At 31.6% G+C, this 18315-nt stretch overlaps 2 protein-coding genes across 4 annotated transcripts; one reads left to right on the top strand and one right to left on the bottom strand.

Annotated features, from left to right (window-relative positions):
* Window positions 1-2564: 2564 nt before the first annotated feature.
* LOC118028046 (uncharacterized protein At3g17950) lies at window positions 2565-4789 on the top strand. 2 transcript variants are annotated; one of them, XM_035031562.2, is made up of 3 exons: window positions 2565-2842; window positions 3096-3245; window positions 4047-4789. In XM_035031562.2, exons 1-3 carry the CDS (start codon window positions 2831-2833, stop codon window positions 4524-4526), a joined length of 642 nt encoding a protein of 213 aa, XP_034887453.1. In that variant the 5' UTR covers window positions 2565-2830; the 3' UTR covers window positions 4527-4789. The 2 variants fall into 2 exon arrangements, with proteins under 2 accessions (XP_034887453.1, XP_034887454.1); XM_035031563.2 differs by lacking the exon at window positions 2565-2842 and adding an exon at window positions 2869-3010.
* A 2778-nt stretch (window positions 4790-7567) lies between these two features.
* Window positions 7568-10768, bottom strand: LOC118028058 (putative E3 ubiquitin-protein ligase XBAT31). 2 transcript variants are annotated; one of them, XM_073407211.1, is made up of 8 exons: window positions 10348-10768; window positions 10109-10168; window positions 9927-9998; window positions 9693-9814; window positions 9430-9570; window positions 9238-9345; window positions 8760-8985; window positions 7568-8245 (listed from the first exon to the last, which is right to left on the bottom strand). In XM_073407211.1, the coding sequence occupies exons 1-8, from the start codon at window positions 10522-10524 to the stop codon at window positions 7856-7858; spliced, it is 1296 nt and encodes a 431-aa protein (XP_073263312.1). In that variant the 5' UTR covers window positions 10525-10768; the 3' UTR covers window positions 7568-7855. The 2 variants fall into 2 exon arrangements, with proteins under 2 accessions (XP_073263312.1, XP_034887471.1); XM_035031580.2 differs by having other exon boundaries at window positions 8760-9018; window positions 10348-10767.
* Window positions 10769-18315: the final 7547 nt, after the last annotated feature.

Genomic DNA, 18315 nt, shown 5'->3' with positions numbered 1-18315 from the left:
TTATAAATAGAATGTTATAATTTTTGTTTTTTTTGTACAGTTACACCAAACACATGAAGGAGAAAAAAGAGTTAGCACTCAAAAGGTATAACAATCTCTCTCTTCTAAAAGGGTTTACAAGATTTATCATTAATGATTTGTGTGGATTACCGTTAGAGATCGGATACTTGGATAACTTGTGGTTTACAATAACCCGGCCTATTGAAGTAAAAAATAATATTTGATCTTCAAATAATCTTCATATAAACTTCAAATAACTTTTTATATGTCTAGTGGAATCTTGGGACTATTGAAAATTTTTTTAAATTTACTATTTTCACTGTATGTGTGTATCAAGATATCTAATTGTGATAGTTGAGTTCATCATTAAATAATTATGATTATTGATTGCATGTTTTAATTATTATTGGTGTTAATTGTGAATTAAATTTGTATGGAAAATTATTTTTTTCAAAAATTTGTTTTTTCTCATGATTTTTTAATAAAAAAACTCAACTACTATTTTTGGCTAAATCTGGCTGAAGTTTTTAAATATGGATGGAAGTTTGCAGATTTTGGTTAGAAACCTAAAAAAAAAATGTTTTTATGGTTGCTAAATAGCTGCCAGTGATGACATCTATGCCAGCATGCTGGGCCGTGCTGCGTGCAAATCCAACTCGTTGCTAGCAACAGAGGCAATATTCATTGGTCGCTGATGCGTCACACAAGCAACTAGAAGCCCAACACAAGGCTTCTGCCTCATGCTGGAGGCTACACCATGCGAGGGGTTGTCCCTCGCGTAGCTAGCTGGTAAAGACAACATTGGTTGCCGCTACTATAGCCACCGGTAATGGCTAGAGAGCCCATTACCAACAAAAAAAATAGAGGTAAAAAATGGGGGCATAATGATAATCTTACCCCAAGCAAAAATAATTAGGTTTCGGGATAAAATAAATAATTTTCCCTTATACCATATACCTAAATACATTAGGGTTTTAAGGTTTAAAATTACCATGTTACCCGTAATTACAAGTTAGGATTTAGATAGAATTATGATTCTTACCATTCCGCACATAAAATGTTGATTTTATATATTAAATTAAAACCTTAAATTAAATTAATTATATAATTAATTTTTCTAATAGGATTAGAATTGAATAAACATTTAATTTAAAATTTTTAAGTTTTGTAATAACCTAATAAGATTAGGATTCTAATTAAAAATATTTTAGAAAAATAGTTTTCTAAATGAAGAGAGTTTATAACCAAAAGGTTTTATTTAATAGATCCTAAAATATTTTAGGATGTTAATAGAAATTTTAATAAAAATCATTGGTTAAAAATTAAAATAAAATAATTAATCAAATGTAATTTTATTGTAAATTAATTTTAGAAATTGAAGATTAGAATGTAACTTATATATGGAATTACAATTTTAAAAACTAGAAAAATTAAGTAGAGATTTAATTGAATAAATTTATAAAATTATCCTAAAATAATATATGTGTTATTATTAAGGGGCAAATTGATATTTTTTTTCATTTATAGGGTTTTTAGTTTGCTTATAAATAAAATGTCATATCTCTTTTTTTTTTTTTTTTACAGTACATAGAATACTTGAAAAACATAAAAGAAAAGAGTTAGTATTTCCAGAGTATACAACAATCCTTCTTTTCAAAAAGGATTTAAGAGATTTATCACTAGTAATTTGTGTGAATTACCATTAGAGACTAAATACTTCAATTATATTTTATTTATGATAACCCAACTTTGAAATAATTATTAAGTTAAAAAAAACATATAATTTTCAAATAATTTTGTATAAACTTAAAAAAACTCTAAACTTGTCTCATAAAATCTTAAGACTTCCAAATTTTTTTAGATTTATTGTTTCCACAGTATATATATTTCATAAAACTCAACATCAATATCATATCATCTGTTTTTATGTTGACTATTGTTACATGCATAAGAAGGATGAAAGATAAAAATGATATTTAGTTTCTATTTTTTTTAATAATTTTATAAATAAATTGTTTTGGTTTTGGAAATCAAAAATATGTTAATTAGAATTGACTAGTATTTTGTTTTAAGAAAATGTAAAATGTTTTTTTTTTTTAAATATTGTTTTGATTTCGCTTACAGTAGGTGAAATTAAAAAAAAAAAACTGACTAGAAATAAAATACTTCGAGAAAACAGCAATTGAATTGTAAGACAAAAAAAAAAAAAACTAATTGAAGACTAAATCATAAACAGACTTAAAATATTTTAAAGAAAAAGTTTTATAATTAATTAGTATTACATTTTAAAAATAGGGACGGATACCGGCATTCCATGGAAGAAAGAAAATTCTCCTTGGACCCTTTAACTGGATTTGACAGCTTCCAATATAGGGTAGTTCTATAATTTTCTCGAGCACAGTTCCTGATCTTGCCATGGACACCACCAGCCAAGTGTTGGGTTAACTTTAAAATTTTCTAATGGTACAATATGATATTGTTCCCTCTTTTGAGTTTCTAGTCAACAAAATTGAAGTAAAGCGAAGAAAAGATCGCATGCAAATGATAAGTCATCTTTCCTTTTGACCCTCTCTGCTTGTTTTTTACTATCCCACATGTAATCAATGGCTACTGCACTAGTGAAGGGCTCCTGCTTTGGACCTCACTTTCTCGTCTTCTCAGAATCCATCACACCCACCTGTCTTGTCTTGTAGAGTAGAAAACACAAAGGAAATGACCCTTCTTTCTTCTAAAACAGTGCCTGAAAGAACTCCCTACAGTGACTTCCTTTTACATATAGTTCAATCACCACAACCATAGAATCATCACAAGTAGTCGTCTCTTGGCAGATATGGCTCAGCAGGTATGTCTTTGTCTTCTTGTTCACTTCTCGGATAATTCCTCGTGGATTGTCACTTTGATTTTTATGTTTCTCTGAGTTTTCGAATGTGGGTGTGTGTTCTTTTCCTATCATTTACCCGAGCAGAGGGTCTACCATTTGTTTGTCCCGTTGTTCTTAGCTCTGATGCAAGTACAATTATCTTCCTTGTCTTTTTATGTACATTATCTTGAGGTTGCAGGGTTTCGAATAATACTGCTGACTGATTTGATTGCAGGAAGAAGGTTGGCCTCTGGGTTTGCAGCCCCTGAATGCAAGAGTTGGGATAGCTAGAAATGGTGATTTCTCTGGATCAAGATCATTCAACACTTTAATCACTGGCTCTCCAACTTCGTCAACAGATTCCTCGTCAGATCTAGACACCGAGGTCAGTAAAATGACGAGATTTTACTGTGAACGTCCACTTTATTACGTTTTTCCAGTAGTCTTTTCAACTATAATGTAACCTGTTTTTGTATCTTTTCTGTTTTTCTCGTTCACATACCTGAATTTGCTTCATAAATTACGGGATTTAACAAGAGATTTTTCTTGATTCCTGATTTTGTCTTCCCCGTTTTGGAATATAGAGGGTGCGGTGCCCAATGAACAATGTAGATTAATTTGAATGAAGACTAGCAGTGCTTCCCTTGACATTTTCTTTGAAATGAGTATTAACGCAGCATTGAGAATCTCTTTCCTCTTCCCCATTGTTTTCGAGCTTGTTTATCAATCTTTGTTGTTTATTCACTCTCAAAGCGCCTTTTATGTACCTTTTCAGAGTGCTGTTACTTAAGCAATTAGGTGCTGTTCATAATCAGCTGTCAGTTCAATGCACCAGAACCTCATAATTGCTATACCAGGCATTCCTCGTGACATTACAGAACAGGGCACAGATTGATGTCTGCAGATTGAATTCTGTGGTCCTTGTGTAACATGTTTTTCACATATAGCCATCAATCTCAGATCTTGTAGTTTTGGATCAAAGCTTGAACTTTTTGTTGATAGGAGAAATGAAATGCAGAAAATATGATATAAATATAGAAAATCTATAATTAACGAGCCTCATCTGTAGAAGCAACTGCTTGGTTTGAGATTTTTCAATCTTTTGACTTGGCTTTGCAAATAGAAAAACTGAAAGTCTTGTCAATTTAGAATCATTATGGCTGATCATCTATATGAATGATTTCAGTCTACAGGGTCTTTCTTCCATGACAAGAGCATTACGCTGGGGAGCCTTATAGGTGTTTCTAACATACTAGAGCTCTCAAGAAAATCCACAAGGGCAAGGAAAGTTGAAGTAGTAGAGGAGAAGAAGAGTTGCAAATCCAAAACATGGATTTTCTCTTTATGTTCAAGAGACACCACCGATGCCAGAAGTGTGAATAGTACTCCGTCTCTTGGCCATTTTCTTGCAGTGGAGAGAAGAGCAGCTGGTGAATTTAGAAGGAATCACGGCCCTGTTATTCATGGACCTCATGATGAGCTTGAACTTGCTCAGCCTGTTACAGAACCCAACTCTCTATTTGTTAATGGCCATGTTGCTCCTCCTACTCTAAATCAAAGCTGCGGTGCCGGAGCTGAAAGGAGCGGAAATGAAGAATTGGAGCACTGTAGTGGTTATGGAGTACCAGTTCTATTTTCTTGCATGTGTGGACAACCCTCTCTCTGAATCATCTTCTCCACCAAGAAAAATCCTGTTGTCTTCCATTGATGATTGAATTTTTCTAGTCCTGTGTAGAAAACTAAGAGTGAATAATTTTTACTGGTATCAGGAGAAAAGGAATCTATTTCATGAATCATGCCTATGCACTCGATCTCTTGGGCAGAGGGTTTTCCTTTTTTTTTTTTTTTGGTCAAGGTTAATTCCATTGTAATTTAGCTTGATTTAATGATTTCTTCCCGTAAATAATGCTAGCTATAAATTTTATATTATTTCAGAATTACATACTTCTAGTTATTTTATCATTTTTTTTAAAAAAAGACAAATACAAACGTGAAAAAAAAATACATTTAATCTATAAAAAAATATAAATATATCTCAACCTAAACATAAAAATATTTTTTTTCACAGAATGGAAAACTTTATCCTGTAGTTAAATTCATTGATCTTTGCATAGTTCTTCGACCATGTTTATTATGCCATGCGAATAATTTTTTAAATACGGAATAATATTTTTTAAAAATAATAATTTAAAAAAAAATTAATTGAAAAGATTTAAATACACACACACAAAAACACTAGACTACATGAAAGCAATAAAAAAAAGAGAGAGAAGTTAAATAATTAGAAGATCAAACAAAAGTTTGGCTAGCTACTTTTCCTTAAAGAAATCAATCTATAACTAATTCTAAGGGTATATTATTCCATTGTTGACCCAAAAGAATTGAATCAAGAATCCTACCAAATCATGGTCAAAAAAGCACTTAAATTTCTATGTTGGAAATCAAAATCAGGCATTATATATATATAGATGTTTCACGGCTTGAATGCCTGTAGCGTGCTGAAGAATACCCCATGCTTTCTTTCTATGACGGTACAAAATATTTTTTTTTTAATTTTTTAAAATATTTGGAAAATGACGATTACTTGGTCTAATTCTTTAGGATTTATTTTTTTAAAATTAGCATTGGTTGTTAAAAGTCTGGCAGAATAATATTATTTAAAAAAAACTTGGAAAAATAGTACATTTTTACTTTATTATATTTTTAAAGCTTGATATTTAAACATATCATGCTTCTAAAGAGTGCAACTTGACATGTTGTCTTACCAATAAATGTTTTGCTTAATCGGTCATATGATTGATCCAGTTATATAAATCGGTTACTGTTTCACATAAAAAATCATAATTTTTTGAATTTTTTTTTTAAATATGTTTTATGAGTATTGATAATGTAGTCAAATTTGTGACAACAGGTAATTATAGATAATCATAAATAAGTCTGTCATACTTAGATGAGAATCTACTATAAACAAATTATATGAATAACCTAACAAATATATTTATGAACTAATGAAATATGTCTAAACTCAAGAAAAAGATTTGGTCGCATTAGACCAAAATGATAACTCAAAAAAACCATAACTTTTGATCTAATTATTAGATCGCGCTCAAATGTTACCATAGAATCGCTACACCAACCATTAGATCTTTAAATATAAAAAATAATTATCATGACCCTGATTTTTGATAATTTTATAATTTTTCTTGTTATTTTCATAACCGATCTATCATTATAAACTAATCTCCTAGTTAATCTTGAATTTAATTAATAATATCACAGCTGTCAACCACCGTCCATTAAAATTTTGATACAGTTAAAAAAATGCAAAATTTAATAAAATATTATAGTTAAGGACCGTGATATATATATATATATGTTATTTCACCGGATGGGCACTTTATGCTTAATTCTTCATTTGTGTTCGAATATCCCAATTTTTTCAGTTCTTGATGGCTGCCTGCCGCGACTTTTCGAACCGCTGATATTTCTGCTCGATGTGAATTCCACCAGTAATTGACGGCTAATTATTTTTTATTGTCTGGAAATAACACGTTCCCATATCCATGTGAATATTATATCCTCGAGCTAGCTTGATCGGAAATTCAGGTCTATAATATTTACTCCTTTTTTTTGTTATTATTAGTCAAATAGGGCCCTGAAAAATGCCCCATCTCTCTCTAAGGTCATAGACTCATAATCTAATATTTGTTAGCGAAAAGACGTATTGGTGGATATTCTTGACTGCTTGGTAGCAAATCCTTTGTTTAAAGAAGAAAACCATATCATATATAAATATAAATGCCACTACACGTATAAAGAACCAACGATTAAATTGCGTGTTGGGTGAGAATAATAGAAAAATAACCCAACATTTACCCAGCACAAAGAAGCACGGCTCTTTTAAGTTTCTACAGTCAAATAAATGGGGCATGCTTTCTCCTTGCAGATCGGCCTTGTCCACTCAGAAATTACTCAGACAGATCATACATGTTAATGTGAGAGTTGCGAGGAAAACGAGTAGAAACAAAACGCCTCTTACGGCGTTTACCACTTCAGGCAACCCAAGAGTCTTCGGAACCAGGCGGAGAAAGTCAATACCGTGTTGACGTCAGGGAAGGGGATATGATGGGCAGGCCATCGGATTACCGTCACCTGAAAATAAATGCTTCCAAGAAAGGAAGAGCTTGTAGCGTCCTTATCTGAGGAAGTCATTATATCAAATGAAGTATATATACTAATTAAAAACGATAACTTAACAAAGGCCACCCAATTATAGGCCTCCTAATTCAAGTTAGGTGTGCCTGTGACACTCATTGGCCCATCCACGTGTTTATACTCATCTTAGATGTGTGTTTTTCCTAAAAAAGTTTAATTTCTTTTTAAAATAATTTATTTTAATATACCAATATTAAAAATAATTTTTTAAAAATAAAAAACTTCAATTTAATATATTTATATATAAAAAAATACACTTTAAAACCCACCTCTACCTACAATTCCAACCAGGCTAGCAGCAGTGATTCAGTTGTTACTTTCCAAGAAGAAAGAAATCGGAAATCACTCTTTTACCATTTGGACATCTAGCAGAACTTCAAATATATTTTATTTAGAAATATATTAAAATAACATTTTAAATTTTTTTAAAATTTATTTTTAATATTTGCATATTAAATTTAATAATCTAAAAACACTGAAGGAAATATAATGTCCAGAAAAAAAATTTAAATCTTAGGCACTCGGCTTTTTCGCCGCCAAACGCCCCCAGTAGTGTCATTACAACAAGATGAACCACAGCAGCAACCATATTTCCAAGCTTTCTTATTTTTCACATCTACATGGCTCCTTGAGCCAGCTATCTATCTATCTATATATAAAAACCCAATTGGGTCCAGCACCGACATCGTATCCTTGATATTTTTGCCCTTGCTTTGGAGCTCAAGGAATCCTTGATAGCCTAATGGAGAATATTTGATAATCAAACGCTATCAAGTATCATCAAGGCTTATCCACCCACTCATTTTCTGCAGCAATCCTTCCCGAGCCACGGCCACCCATTTTTCCAAATGTTGCTGATAAACCCTTGAAGCTGCTGCTTCCCTCACTGAAGTTCAGTGACCTCCTGGACTTTCTCAGCTTCGGGGAACCACCGTCCCCAATGTCCTGATCGGCATCATTGCAATCCTTCATCTTCGCAACCACCAGGCGGGCAATGGTGCTACGACAGAATGGGCAAACCGGAGGGGTAAGGCATGCGGTTGTAGGGTTGGGTTTGTTATGGCAGCAGAGGGCCAGTGTGCAATGTGCACACATCTGATGGCCACAGTCTTCGACTTCAATTGTACAAACCTGCTCAAAGCATATGCAGCACAACTCTGTATCGCTTGCCTGCATTGTATATTTACAAAATAGATAAGTTAGTCCCATAACGTCAAACTGTCTGCTACCCGCTTCAAAGTATATCAGCCAACATTGGTCCTTGGAAAGAAATTTGCAAAATATAATGACGTTAATAATAAAATAAAAGGGATTCGACAGCTAAAACAGGAAACATTATAACAGCCAGAGATTCTAGAGCAAGTTTTAAGCTCAGCAAGACGTGTTTAGCTTTCATCTAATATTTGCTTGAGAATCTGACATGAGTTAATTTATGGGTCTTCAATGGTTCAGAAACTAAAACATGAGTTCACATGAAAACTTGAGACTTTTGAAGTAAAAGCTTTTAAAACTAGTTTTAGTTTTGAAACACTCGCCAAGCTCATCCATTTTCTGCCGTAAAGTTTTCCAGCTCTCAACAAATTCGTAACTCTGGCCTCCCATTTGTTTACATTTATTTCCCGTTGATTTTTTTTTTTTTTTTTAAAAAAAACATGATCCCTTACAGATAAGCATGGAAAATCACCTCAGATATATTGTCATCTGTCCCATCATCAGAATGTGATGGAGATGGAAGAGAGTACCCAGTTCCCTTCAAGATGTTCTTTTCCCTTTCCCTGTTGGCCTCCATCAAGGCACACTCTAGCAGAGCTTTTGCCTCTTGATTCAACTCACTGATGAACTTCAACGGTGACGGCCAAACAAGAGGCTCTGCTGACGAAGGATTGAGAAGAGCTGCACATGTTCCATTTCTGTACTTCAAAGCAACTACATAAGGTATTCTCCTGCATTTGGATGACCATGTAAATAAGAAAAAATTCAAGCTATAATGCAACTACTGTTATAACATTACGGAACCCTATGCTTTCTGCCTATTTCACTTGCAAAACATTTTCCAGAATACATCAAAGAACAAGGAAACTATATGCTTTGTTAGCCAATACCATTGCATAAAGAAGGTGTTAAAAGGTTCTAAATTAATGAAAGATGAAATCAAATAATACCCAGATGCATCTCTTTGCATACGATCTGCACCCCATGCCAGCAATTCACGAATACAATCAAGAGATCCTCCTCTGGCAGCCAAATGAAGAGGAGTGGTCCCCGGGGAGCTGTAGTAGCAATACATCAACAAAAATTAAAACAAGAAATCATATCAAAGGTAAATAAATAAGTTAGATGAAATATCACTATACCCATATCCGCCTGTTGAAGAACAAACAAGAGCACCGTTGTCTAACAAGATATGTACACATTCAGGCCGTCTTTGACGGGCTGCTAAATGCAATGGTGTTGCTCCTCTACCGTCTCTGATATTGACAAACCGCGAATATCCCCTAGATTACAATTCCCACACAAGTTATTACCATAAAAACTAAAAGTCAAAATCATCAAGAAGAAGAAGAAGAAGAAAGAAAAGGAAAACGAAGCCAATCTTCAGAATGAAAGATATAGTTACCAAGAAACAGCAACAGGGCTGGATTGAACAGCAGAAAGAATAGCTTGAAGGCAATCAGAATGGCCATAGTAAGCAGCAAAGTGCAAGCAAGTTCTTCCATTAAGTGAATCAAACTTCAACATCTGAAAAAAATAAAACTAACGTCATCAGTAATCTAATTCACAATTAAAATAAGAATAAGTTAACCTCTAAAATAAAAATATGAATAATATGAAGTCTTGAACTACGACATACATTTGCTCCTGCTTCGACGAGCTTCTTCACACATGAGATTTTGCCATGCATTGCAGCCAACATAAGTGGAGTCTATTACCATTCACAATCAACAAATCAAAATCACAAGAAGTAAAAAGAGCTATACCACAAGATCAAACCAAAAGAGAATTCACATTCAAAGAAGATTACAATGATATTACCTGCTTCTGACGATTCACCATATCAGGATCCACAGATCGCTCCAGAAGCATTGATAAAATCTGCAACAGATGACAAAATCCATTTTCCATTAGCATTCACCAAAACAGAAAGAATCTCACGCCAAAAAAGAAAGGGTAAGAAGTTTAGACCCCAAAATCAACAACCCAAAAGAGTAGTTATTAACCAGTACAGAAAAACACCAAAATCAACGCTTAAGAAGAAAAGCAAGAAAAGGGACCTCGATCTGGCCATTGGCAGCAGCAATATGAAGCGGATACTGGCGATCATAAGTAGTTTGATAAAGCAGAGATGGGTCTCTCTCAAGCATAGCATTTACAGTTTCCAAGTCACCGAAATGCACAGCAGAGAAGAACCTATGATCTTGACTCGCTGCACAACTTAGTCCCTGGCCCATGATATATAGATAAAATAAAAATATCGCAAAGACTGGCTCACTTTCTATATGTAAAACGGCGCGCACTTCACCCTCCGCTCACCGGAGAGGCGCTGCACCACCACCTTCTCCGACGAGAGGTGGCTCTCTCTCTCTCTCCGTTCCCTAACTCAGCTTTGCTGGATAGTCATTGGGAAACAAAGGTTCGTATCTTTAATAAGTAAAGTCTAGAGAGAGAGAGAGAGAGAGAGGTGTTGTGGTACAATCGTATTATTTTTTTTTTATAGAGAGAGAAAGCATAGTATTGGAGTTTGGAGCTGCCCGGTAGCTGACCGTGTCGGTAATAGAGTGGGAGTTAGGGCAGGAGTCAGATATTTGTACGGGCAGATTTAGAGTAGATTCCGTAAAACAGTGCATTTTCGGTTAAACTAAACTGGGCCTTCTCTATCCCCTTTGCAAGAGTCGTCATCTCGTCTTAAAATCTTAGTCTTGGACTCATCTCAGCCATTCAAAATTCACGGTGGTTTCCTATTGTCCGTTGGATTGTTACCAGCCAGTTTTGGAGTTTTTGGGCAGCAGGGAGTAAAAGTAACTGTAGTAAAATTGTGATTAGTTTTATGGTAATAGATAAGCTTCGTCTTATGTTATTCTTTACCAAAGACACTGACAGTGGAACAGTTTTATGGTAATGGTGATTTTTATGGGTGTGACAAATTGACAATGAAGCCCCTCCTTTGTCGATTGGCATGGCAAGAAATGTCAAAAACATAGATATTTCATTTATTTAAGTTAGTATGATTTGAATCAATAATAATCTTACACAAACCTATATTTTGTGGTATGAGGTTGCTAAAAAACCAATTTGGTGTCCTATTAGACTGATCTTTAAGCTTATTATTAATGTGAAGTATTTGAGTTAATTCACGTGCATCTCGACTAATTCTATAAGTTTTAAAGTTAATAATTATGTAAGTCTTTAGTATTTTTAAGGAAACTCAAACTTGTGACTATTAAAACGCAAATTCTAAAATCTAACCTATTAAACTATCTCTTGAGATTATATATATATATATATATAGTTAGATATGTGAAAAGCAATGAGTATCTGGGTGTTATTATTCTTGCCAAATACTTTACAAAGGCAGTCAAAATGTAAGGATTTCTTTTCAAATTGAAATGCATATTGTTTATACGTGATTGTGTACACATTTTAATGAAAATAAATCTGCATATAAGATCCTAAAGTGTTGGTATCCTCTTGGATTATATAACTAGCTACTAGGCACAAGTTTATACCCATTTGAATGAATTTTATTCCTCCCCTTTTCACCGAAAGCAAAGGCTAGTTATTTGAGGGGAAATTGTCAACAAAAGGGGGTGTCAAATTTTGAATTTTATTGCTGTAACCCGTAAAGAAAGTGCTCATAGAAAGCAGCAGTTCATATGAATCTTGAAAGCAGCTCCCATAATTGATTTGTACGAGAGCAAATCAGATCCTTGGCAAGATCGCAGTTTAGTTCACTGAGACCTTGACTCCATTCAACAAACATTTGGAACCTCCTTTAAAAATGAAGAAGTGCTTTTAAAGCTGTGGTTTCCAGACCAAAGCAAAGTAGAATTTGGAACAGTGCTGCTCTGCCATTTTTATATATGATCTCTGAAGAAGCATTGCACCGCTCCTCGTGGTTAAGGAAACTTCGCTTACTAACCTGCAAATCATCTGTTTCTTAAGGTCTTCCATGTAGATAGCTTCTCAGAAATTCTATACCTCAAGAATTGTGGTTGAATAAACTACTGCAAAACACGTGTATTTTATATATATATATATATTAGAATGAGAATGTGATAATGATTCTCACAATAAGTTAAGATAATGCTTAACTCAGGTTTAAGTTATTAGATAAAAATTTAAAATATAATTTATATTATTCTCAAATAATAAATATAATTAGATAACGCTTAACTCGTGTTTTAAGAGCATCCAGTTGCTTTTTAAAAAAAAAAAAAAAACCATAAATAATTGACCATAAAAAGAAGCACCATCAGTGTGATTTTGCCCTGCACTGAAAAGCGAAGAAGATGATACCATGCTTATTATGAAGCTTCATCTCGTTCTACTTGTGCATGTTACCCAAGAATAAAAGATCATAGCGTTAATTGTTAATTTTCAACTATTTTGGAATACAAAGTTTATATTAGTCGCTCAAGTTAAGTATTTGCCCTGTCGTTAATTTAGGATTAAGTTTAGTTGGGGCCACTTAATTAGTACTTTTGGATTTACATAAGTTAGAATCACTTAGGATTAAAAACACATGATGTGTATATATATATGCTGGAAGATGTAAATTAATTAAATATAAAGTGTTTAGGGTAAGAATTCGTAGTTTGGTGGAATATGATTTAAAAAAAAAAAAAAAAAAAACTACAAATCCAATTATCCAATTTTAAGCTATATAACAGATTTAAATTATATAAAACTACAGTAATTAAGACTCGAACTTCACTTCATTAAAAGAATTAATTTATCAAATAAAAAACCATTAATAAAGAAAGAATACAAGCATCGATATTTGCTTATGAAAGAAAGGCACCGACATAAATCAAGATACGAACGCAAGAGATACGCTAAACTTATATTATATATGAGGAGAAGAGAAACATGGAGCAATGGAAAGCAAGGGTGGGTGTAACTTGCACGCTGTTCTTCATCAGTTTTGGAGATTCTAACATGGATGCCATCTAGAGTCCACATACTGCAGCTTCATTGGCTAATAATGCGCCACAGCAACAATTTACTGGTAGACTATACGGCTGCGTTTGTTTGCACCTTTTTTTTTTATGTAAAAAAACGCAGCAAGATAGTTGGTAAATGTAAACATTGTATTTTATATTATGAGACACACTGAAAAATTAAGTTTGAAATATATTTTTTGTAAAGTAATTTTTATATGTTTTTTTAATTTAGTTTTGTAAAACACTATTTATTTTTTAATTTCAAAAGAGTTTTTGAAAAAATTTGAAATTTTTTTATTTTTTTCTTTGCTTTAAATTAAAATTTTTTATATACTTTTAGATCATTTTAATACACAAAATATTTTTTTAAAAATAATAATATATTATTTTAATGCATTTTCAAGCAAAACGTACTTTAAAAAACAACCGCAATCACATAACTACCAAATATGGTATACATGTTTTTTGCTGTAGATAAACTTCAATTATAATTTTTACCAAATAAGTGTCTGAATCCAACTAACCTCAGCTAGCCATACTTTTTAAAAACTTATTTTTTTCAAACCACAACCACAAAAACTACCTCAAAAACAAATACCAACACAAATATTTATGTTTTTTTTTTTAATTATCAATTTAAGTCTTATAAATCTTAGAGTTACTGGAGATTTATATAATCGTTAACTTCAAGACTCATAAAATTAGTTGAGATACACATAAACTGATTTGAACACCCCCATTAATTAAAAAAAAAATAATATGCTTTAGCTCTGGCAAGAACATAAAGTTGTGATAAGACTAATCCAATATCAAGAATTCAATAAGTAAATTTGTAGAACTCATGGCTTGTACGCCATGCTATATGGACCCATAGATTAATGATTCGTGGAATCTGATGAGTGGCGATAGATTTAATTATTACAATTAAAGTGACCAATTGCCTGATTTGTCTAGTTAACTGCGGATTGCTTCTTGTTTACCATCATACTTACTTTAATGAAGAAATCGACAAGATTGGCATATATGCTGATATGCATGGGTCCATCTCCATCATGTGCTCTTTGAGTGATCAATCTTTACTTGAAGGGTTTGCCCTCAGAGGGCGAGGATTAAAGCGACATAATGTGTTCTTTATTATTATTATTATTATTATTATTATTTACGTGTCCTTTCTGTTAATATGAATTAGAGAAGCAAACTAAGAGCTACTTATTTCTTTTCTTCTTTAATCATGAAGAGCTACCTAATTTTTACTATTAAGCTGTTAGGAAAAAATGATTTCTTGCACGAAAAAGGAAGGTAATTGCCTAATAAAGTTTTCCAAGATGAAACGGGCCAAGGTTAACGAGGTGCCCATAATTGTTTGGCAGGCCCAAAGTCAAAACCCCTCGCGTTATGGGCTCTATTGACTCTGCAGTCGATCTGGCACTTATTAGCAATATTTTTGAAAATTGATCTCCTCATCAAATTAGAAAAGGTGAGGGTATGGAAATGATAAAAAAGAAAAAAAAGAGAGAGAGAGAAGAGATATAATGCTAATATTAGACAGAAAATTTATGAGAAGTTGCCCAATAAAAGATTAATTATATCGTAACATAAAACCAGAAACCTTTAAGTGGTGTCATTTTTACAATTTTAATTCTAAGAATATCCATTTTACATTTTTTATAATTCTAAAAACTATAAAAATGCGAAAATCTAGTATCAAAGTTCGACCACTAATAGCTTTTGAGTTATTGCTTACACATAAATTAACTACTTGATCATAATTTTGACAGATGACAGAACTGGGTGTGTAGTTGTATTTTTTTTTAACGTTTGTGATGTAAAAAATATTGTTAGGTATTTCATAATATATTAAATTGTGTTTTATATCATAGAGCTATTAAAAAATTTAAGTTTGAAATGCAGTTTTTATAAAGCAGTTTTTACATGTTTTTTTAATTGAGTTTTGTAAAACTTTGTTTGTTTTTGCGTTTCAAAAGCATTTTTTTTTTTAAATTAAAATTTTTTTTCTTTACTTTAAATTAATTTTTTATAAATATTTTCAGATCATTTTAATACGTTGATATTAAAAATAATTTTTTTTAAAAAAAATATTTTGATGTATTTCCAAATAAAAAGTATTTTTTAAAAGCAACCATAACCATATATTTTATACATATTTTTTGCAGCACATAAATCTCAACCATAATTTTTATCAAACATGTATCTAAATTCAACTAACCATACTTTTTTTAAAATTTACTTTTTTAAAATCACAATCACAAAAATTAGCTAAAAACCAAAGACACTCGAAAATTTATTTCATATATTGCGATGAAGAAGCAATAAGTGAACCAAAATTACTTAAAAAGTTAAAACACGAGAAGAATTGAAAATCGTGTGTTGAAGAAACAAAACAAGAAGAAGAAGACGATGGAGATGAATATTGTATTTGTAACAGTTAAATTGAAGCGAAATAGTAATACTTGAGGAAGGATATGTAAGAACTTAAAGATTGCATAAAATCAAAACCAGCTTCTGTTTTTTTAAAATGTTTAATGCTTTAAATTAATTAATGTGTTTTAAAATGTTTCTTGATAATTTTAATATATTAATATAAAAAAATCTAAAAAAATCTAAAAAATATTATTTTTAATGTTGAAATGACACAACCATTTGAACTCTGTAGGATGCCCATTTACGGGTCGTATGGTTCACGAATTAGGAAGAAAAAAGTACGATAAGAAAGTGAACTCCAAACATTATTGTTTTTTTATTTGAGAAATCCATTTTCTCTATAAATCTTTTACTTTCCGAAACCCTCATTCCTCTCTCTAAAATGATTCCTTAATTTAATTTGAGGAATTAACTTTTCCGAATTTGAAAAATGATGTTTAAGGCTTTGTTTCATGTAAATTAACTTGTATTGGAAAAATGTTATACATAAGAAATATTTTCTCAAAAAATATTTTTATTTTTTATATTTGATTATATTAATGAAAAACACTTGAAAGAAAGTAATTGTTTGGTATTTGGTATGTATATTATGAAGTTCCAAGAAATTCATATATTTTAGGAGCAAAATTTATGTGTTGGATAATTGGTTAGTTTTTTTTATTCTAGCAATTTGATTCATTCTTTCTAACCAAGATGAATGATAAGAGATAACTAATGCCTAGTAAATCAAAGTAGTTGGTGGCTAAAACTTGCAAAACATCTCATTTCATAGATTTTGGGACTTTCAAATACTCAAGTACATATTTTTTTTATAGAGAAAATGCAAAGATGTTTTTTAGAGATTTTCTCTAAGAGTATGTATGCTAAAAATCCTTCATCTTGAAGAGATCGTATCAACGAGTTTTTATAGCTCATGATTCTTACCCTTTAATTGAGGGGGACACTCTAAATTCCTTTCTTTTATTTTTTATAGCATTAAAACATCTCTTAAGTGTTAAAAAAAGAGAGGAAGATATCTCTGTCTTATTTAATAAGAGAAAAATCTCTCTCCCTCATTAGAATCTTGTGGTTCAATATGATGCCTGATAAGATTGTCAAAGCCATGTGTACTTGAGATCAATGCTTGGCTGAATTCAAGAGTTATGAGTTTGGTATCTCACCAAGTTCATACATACTTGGACTCAGCGCTTGGCTGAGCTTGAGAATGCTGAGCCTGGTAGTTCGTCATATATATATATTAGGGTTCAATGCTTGGCTTAGCCTAAAGATACAAGGTATAATAGTTTGTTAAACCCATATATGTTAGGGTTTAATGTTTGGCTGAGTCTGAGAATACTAGGTCTGGTGGTTTGTTAAACCCATATATATTTAAGTTTGGTGTTTGGCTAAGCTCGAGAATGTTGGGTTATCACTTTACATTTAATTCCTTGCTTTGAATATTAATTTTAGAAAAACAAAAATATATATAAAATATGCTTATCCATCAATATAGAAAATATGTGTTGGAAAGTAAATGACATGAATTATTTGATGGTGGAGCTCGTGTTTTATTAACAAAATTAGTCTTGTACATATTTTTATTTATTGATAGCTATAAGTTGTTTTTCATTGTTTTAAGTTTATTTTTCACTTAAAAATTAGACATTGACCAAGTATATTAAAATAAACTAAACATAGAAAATGAGAAAAATATTTTACAGTAGCACAGGGAATATAACCTAATATTATGATGAAGATATTGTAATTGTTAGATGATACACCACTAATTCATTTCACACAAGTTTTAAATTATACATTTTTTTTTGTCCCTTTTGTACATTTTTTTTCTTTGAAAATTTTCATTACCATACTTCCTTACACATTAACAAGAACTAATAAAAAAAAATCTAGATGGTGTGTCAAAAAGGCTATAGCAAAGATGTGATTTACTCATTTGTTCCTGACAAAAAGAAAAAAAAAAGAAAAAGAAAAAGAAAAAGAAAAAAGGATGAATTGGTTCTAAGAGGTAGAGTAGTCTTTTTATGGTGCCCATTTGTCATTTTATAATTGTTAAGGAGCAACTCGATCATTTTTTAATTTTCTTGCATAATAAAATCACTTGAATACTCCTGATAAAAAGGGAACACTTAACTATAGTATATGATGTTTTTTAGATTTTTATTTTTTGAAGTATGGTATAATGACTCAATTACTTTCAAAATCAAAATTCTCAAAGCATGGCTTCTAGGATTTTTTTGTAGTTTTATAAAGGTTTTTTTATAGTAATTATTTGGTTCAAGGAGCAATGTGGTAATTTAATAAATAAAATACATATAATGAAAAATATCGATGTGACTATTCTGTTACTTTCAAGCAGCATGAGTGATATAACTTCCTTTTTTCGTGTCATTGAATTCCCCGTGACGCCCTTTTCCTTAAAAGGCAACACATGATGGTTGTTTCTGGGTGGATTTTTGTCATCGATTTTTTTTTTATCTTTTCCCTTTTCTCCTTTAAAATTCACTATGGCTATTTAAAATTTCAAGGTAGTTCCTTTAGTTATGCATATTTGGGTGTTGGTCTTTATATTTTTTATTTGTAATTCTTGTCCTTAATCCTTTTGTAGTTTTTTTAACTTTTTTCAATTTCATCCTTTAA

Source organism: Populus alba, chromosome 1, assembly GCF_005239225.2.
Source record: "Populus alba chromosome 1, ASM523922v2, whole genome shotgun sequence".
In the NCBI taxonomy this organism is placed as follows: domain Eukaryota; kingdom Viridiplantae; phylum Streptophyta; class Magnoliopsida; order Malpighiales; family Salicaceae; genus Populus; species Populus alba.
Note: the sequence above shows the minus strand (reverse complement) of the source record. Positions and strands in the feature narration are given on the sequence as shown.

What these genes read in the sequence shown, in the direction of transcription:
- LOC118028046 (XM_035031562.2), top strand. An exon ending in CGTCAGATCTAGACACCGAG is followed by an intron (nt 3,246 to 4,046) that starts GTCAGTAAAATG and finishes GAATGATTTCAG; the next exon opens with TCTACAGGGTCTTTCTTCCA.
- LOC118028058 (XM_035031580.2), bottom strand. Translation starts at nt 10,524, where the DNA reads ATGGGCCAGGGACTAAGTTGTGCAGCGAGTCAAGATCATAGGTTCTTC. An exon ending in TCTTCAACAGGCGGATATGG is followed by an intron (nt 9,346 to 9,429) that starts GTATAGTGATAT and finishes TTGCTACTACAG; the next exon opens with CTCCCCGGGGACCACTCCTC. An exon ending in CAGATGACAATATATCTGAG is followed by an intron (nt 8,246 to 8,759) that starts GTGATTTTCCAT and finishes TATACAATGCAG; the next exon opens with GCAAGCGATACAGAGTTGTG.